At 39.1% G+C, this 4,751-nt stretch overlaps 1 protein-coding gene across 3 annotated transcripts in view; it reads right to left on the minus strand.

The window, feature by feature from the left end:
- The window catches only part of MAGI2 (membrane associated guanylate kinase, WW and PDZ domain containing 2), a 1,072,297-nt gene that overhangs the window by 110,636 nt on the left and 956,910 nt on the right, over positions 1 to 4,751 (minus strand). For all 3 annotated transcript variants that reach the window (XM_015571231.1, XM_015571230.1, XM_015571232.1), the window contains one exon: positions 1,761 to 2,399. In XM_015571231.1, the coding sequence (XP_015426717.1) occupies positions 1,761 to 2,399 (639 nt within the window). The remainder of the gene's footprint in view (positions 1 to 1,760; positions 2,400 to 4,751) is intronic.

Raw genomic sequence — 4,751 nt, forward strand, 5'->3', positions numbered from 1 at the left:
ATTGAAGGCACAAAACAAATGTTTTCAGTAAAGGTACTAATTGCAAAAATACAAATAAAATACATTACATAATAATATGTAATATATAATAAATATATATAAACACGTTCAAAATGCAGTTTTCCTATCACCCATGCCTTTAAAAAAGTCATTATATATAAAATGTTTCCAAACTTTTTCCTATGAATCATACAGTGCATACTGCATATCGACTTTCAGTTACACTTTTTAATATCAAGAACCTGTTACAAAGATGTGATTTTCAATTGCATATTATGAAGGTATGACCATTAAATTAAGAATATTTGTTTTACTCTTAATGAGCAATGAGAGAAATGAAGATACACTGTCAATATTTAACTAATTATGAAGAACTATTTTGTGATAATGTCTTGAGAAGGTAAAATTTAATATGTAGGATTGTTCTGCTAGCATATTATTTTCCTTTTTAAATTTAGGAGCGTAATACTTTGCATGGTGTTGCTCACAAATGCTCAGTACTTGGTGCCTTTTTTCATACAAGGGAGCAACAACGGAAAAACTTCCTTGAAGGGGAAAACACTTGTGGAGAAGGCCAAATAAATCATAAAAGGCGCTTCTTTCTGCATGGCCGACTTCATTTGTATTTCAAACTGCCAGGGCTTTCGTGCAGTTTTTAGTGCTTTGACTAGGCAATCGCATGTTTGCCACACGTGTGTTCTTCACGCATGAGTTCCTCACAGAACTGCTCCTTCTGACCCCGCTGTCCCTGCCGCAGCTTCTGTGCTAACTTAGAATCAACAGACGTTTAATGAGCACCTATTGTGGACCATCCAACACTAAACACACTACCATAGGTTAGGTAGGATTATCCCAGCATAACAGATGAGTGGAAAACCAGGTCTTTAGCCTAAATGCTTTCACTTATACTGTTTTCAAGTATCCTCTCTCTCTGTTGCCTCTCCTTCTTTCTCTCCCTTGTTTCATAGGTAATCAAGAGCACAGTAGTAGAGATATGCTTAGCTGATCCCTTCCCCACAAAGTAGAAGAGAAAAACATCCAGAGTTCAGGGTTTCCAACACTCCTCACTGCTCCCACCTAGAATAGGGCAGCCCGGCACTTCAGCCCTAACCCTGTTCCATAATGTCCTTCCCAGGTCCTGAAGGCTCTATGTGCAATTACTGCTGGAGCAGCCCCTATAGTAGTGGAGGAAGTGTCCTGAGCAATGCTGTTCACGACTCGGACAGATTTTTCTACAGAGACACAGCTCCCAGTGTCGTTATGGGGATTATCAAGACTCTACAAGGGCTTGGAAGGGGTTGAACCAGCTTCTATGTGCAAGCCTGGAATCCTAAGCACAAATCAGAGCTTTGATTCCACTGGAAAAATCAGTGATTCCACTTTCTCTTAATTTTTAAAAATTAAGTCAATGGGAAACCAGTTTGAGGTCTCTACAACTGATACATTCACAAATTTGTGGACTATAATCCACTTATACTTGGGGATTCAATGTTTACCTTCCAAGTTCACAGCACTATAATTTTGTAAGACTAAAAACACTATTTTTGTTGTGTTTAATATAAAATGGGGAAAGACATATTCTCAAAATTAAAAAAAAACACAGCTTCCTGAACTCATGTTTTCCTGTTACTCTTTTTTTTACCTTTATTTTTAAAAGTATGATTTCATTCGACTGCAGAGAAACTCCCACCGTTGCAATATTATTATGAAGGTCTTACTATTTTACTGCATACTTAATCACTGAGCCAGTTTTCTCTTACCTCCTCGATGGATAATCAAAGAAGTCTCGCTTCCAATGGGACAGTCCTTAAGGATATCCACTACTTCCGTATGGCTCAGGTTCTGTACATTCTGCTGGTTGATCTCAACAATGAGGTCGCCTTCGCACAGGCCTGGGCATCCCTGAATGTCAAGTATTTGTTTCACCCGCTGTCCGGTCGGACTGTCGGCAATAGTGAAGCCAAAGCCCTGGGCACCTTTCACAATGGTTAAGGTCATGAGTTCAGCTTGGGTGGCCCCAGATGAAGCCATAGACACATTGTCGTCGTGGACAGGTGGTGGGTACGTGCCATCGAGCTGCCCGTCTGCGGGCATGGAGTGCAAAGAATGAGGCGGCCTATCTGTTATGTCTGGAACCGACTGTGAGGTCCGAGAAATGTATTCCAAATACGTTTCATAGTTATGCCTGCCGTTGACCATGACTGGAGGTGGCCTCTCCATTATTGCAAGGGGTGGCACCAGGCTGTTCGCAGGATCTTCAGGGTCAAAGGGCAAAGGGTAGCCACGACACAACACCAGGCTGACACTCTGACCGATAGGAACTGACTGGAACAGTTTGACGACGTCTGCATGGGTGTGTCCAAGGACACAAACTTCATTAATATAGACAATGACATCACCTGCAAGGAAACAAGAAAAAGATTGACCATGCGAGGTAAGTCCAATTAATGCTGGTATAGAGAAATGGAATTATTTATGTGATTAGTGAAAGTGGTGCTGTCTTTCAGTAAGCAGTGAGGAAATCCATTAGAATCACGTTTAAATGTACTGTAGGTGACTCAAGATTACAACAGGTCTGCCAACACATGTACTGATCACATGCTGAAAATAAAGCTATATGGGTTGTTTGTGCAGTTCAGAAACAACTTCATATTCAGAAAGAAACTGTCAAAAAGAAAAGTTGGGAAGAATTTGTACCTTGAAGAAGGAGTCAGCCTATGCTTCCTTTTTCATCTTCATTTTCATCTTCACTGTATTTCAGTTAATAACATTTTCAAACTATTGAGAAGTGGTGGGCATAAGTTTTGGATGAAACCTTTGCAGCCCCAGTACACGGTTTTATTTTTGGTATCACTTGTCTGAGTCAGCTGCCTTTTTATCTTTTTTATAGAAGAGGAAAATATTTTGCCCATTTATATTTTTTATCTAGAGCAAGGTGTAATTGCAAAGGTTCCAGACATACATGGGAATAGGTCAAGAGCCCAGTTATTGGAATCAGGGATCTGGATCCATATCCTGGTTCTACTGCTTAGCAGATATGTAACACTGGGCAAATGACTTACCTGCTTCAGCCACAGTTGCTGATTTGTAAAGTTGTTGCGAGGAGGAAATGAGATAATGCAGAAAAAGTGCCTGGTACAGTGCCTGATGCATTGTGAGTGCACAATACATGTGGAACATTATTAATGCTACTATTGCTAAAAATAGGAGGAAGGAGATTTGGGACTCTGGCTTTCAAACAGGGAGCTGCCCTAGGCTCATCCTCTCCTCTCACAATGCTGATATTTCTTTTCTTTTCAAAAAAGGCATTTGTCCTCTCTCCCAGTGAATTAACACAGAATTACAGTAGCTTACTGGTTACAAGTTAACTTTATGATATAAAAAAATGCCCCAAATGCAAGTTACTCATTATAAAATATATTCAAACAAATATTACTTTTCCTTAAAATGCAGAAAAGTATGAGATAATTATTTTTTTAAAAAATCAATTATGTGTGAAGAACTTTATTTTTTTGAGAACTGTTTTATCATGGATTAATATTTTTATCCTCATAAACCATAACGTTTGAGAACTGAACTTGCAAATTGAGATTGTGCCTGCCTATGCTGAGGAGTATGTGACAAATGAAAAGACGTGTTTTCACAGATTATCACATAAGCAACTCAACAGACATCAATTTATCAGGATCGTTCAGAAACGAGGAGTATAAATGGCGAGGGATTTCATTCTAAGTCATGCTTGCCCATCCAAATTGCAAACACCAAAAATGAAAAAGAGGTGAACTTTCAGAATTCAATAATTTTCTGGCTTTTCTTAAGTGTCTGATATAAAATAATTTCTCTACTAACTACACTTAAATAATTCTGTGAATAAAACACTCCTGAGTAAAATGCCCTCAACAATATAGACTTGGTTAACACTAACTCTTTCCGAATGCTAGAGAATTGCTTAAAAACCCAGATAAGGAGACACAAAAGTCTAACGAACATGCTCAGGGATCCAGGTTAGGTCTGATTCTAGAAAAAGTCACAGGCTATGCAGCTTCACTCTTCCATTACTGTCCGTCAGGAAGGGTGCTGGCGCAAGGGCTGGGACACTGGACCAGGCAGGAATCAGGACTGAACTGGCATGGACGGCCTCCATCAAGATTCCTCACTAGACTGGGGCAGCTGGGGATCATTTTCAACAGGTTCTGGTCATCCCAGTGAAGTAACTGATCCAGAAAATATTTTTCCTTCTGCCTTTTCTATTTTTAAAGTTATATATTTTACACATTAAGAGGTTGAAAGAATAATTAAGTACTTGCGTGTGGCCTCCCTCATATCAGTTGAAGAGCCCAGGGTAGCACCCCTCTCCCACTTGTATCCCCTTCCTGCTCTCTCCAAAGGTAACCATTGTCCTGGGGTTTGTTCACATGTACTTTATGTTTTTATGACATATCGAGGTGCCCATAAATAATATTCCTAAGTAATGTTTAATCCCTGAATAATAATATCCCTAAAATACGATTTTGCATCTCTTAAACCTTTTGTAAGTGATATACATATGAATCTTCTGTAATTTCCCTCAAAATATATTTGTGATATTTATCTATTTTGATACCTGTACCTCAGATTCATTCATTTTCATTGCAATGTGGTATCTATTGAATGACTGCATCACTATTAATATTCACTCATTCTTCTGTTCAGGGACCCTGGGGTTCTGGTGACTATTTGGTTAAGATAAATCTGCTATGAACCTCTTTCCC

Source organism: Myotis davidii, unplaced genomic scaffold (genome assembly GCF_000327345.1).
Source record: "Myotis davidii unplaced genomic scaffold, ASM32734v1 scaffold125, whole genome shotgun sequence".
Taxonomy (NCBI): Eukaryota; Metazoa; Chordata; class Mammalia; order Chiroptera; family Vespertilionidae; genus Myotis; species Myotis davidii.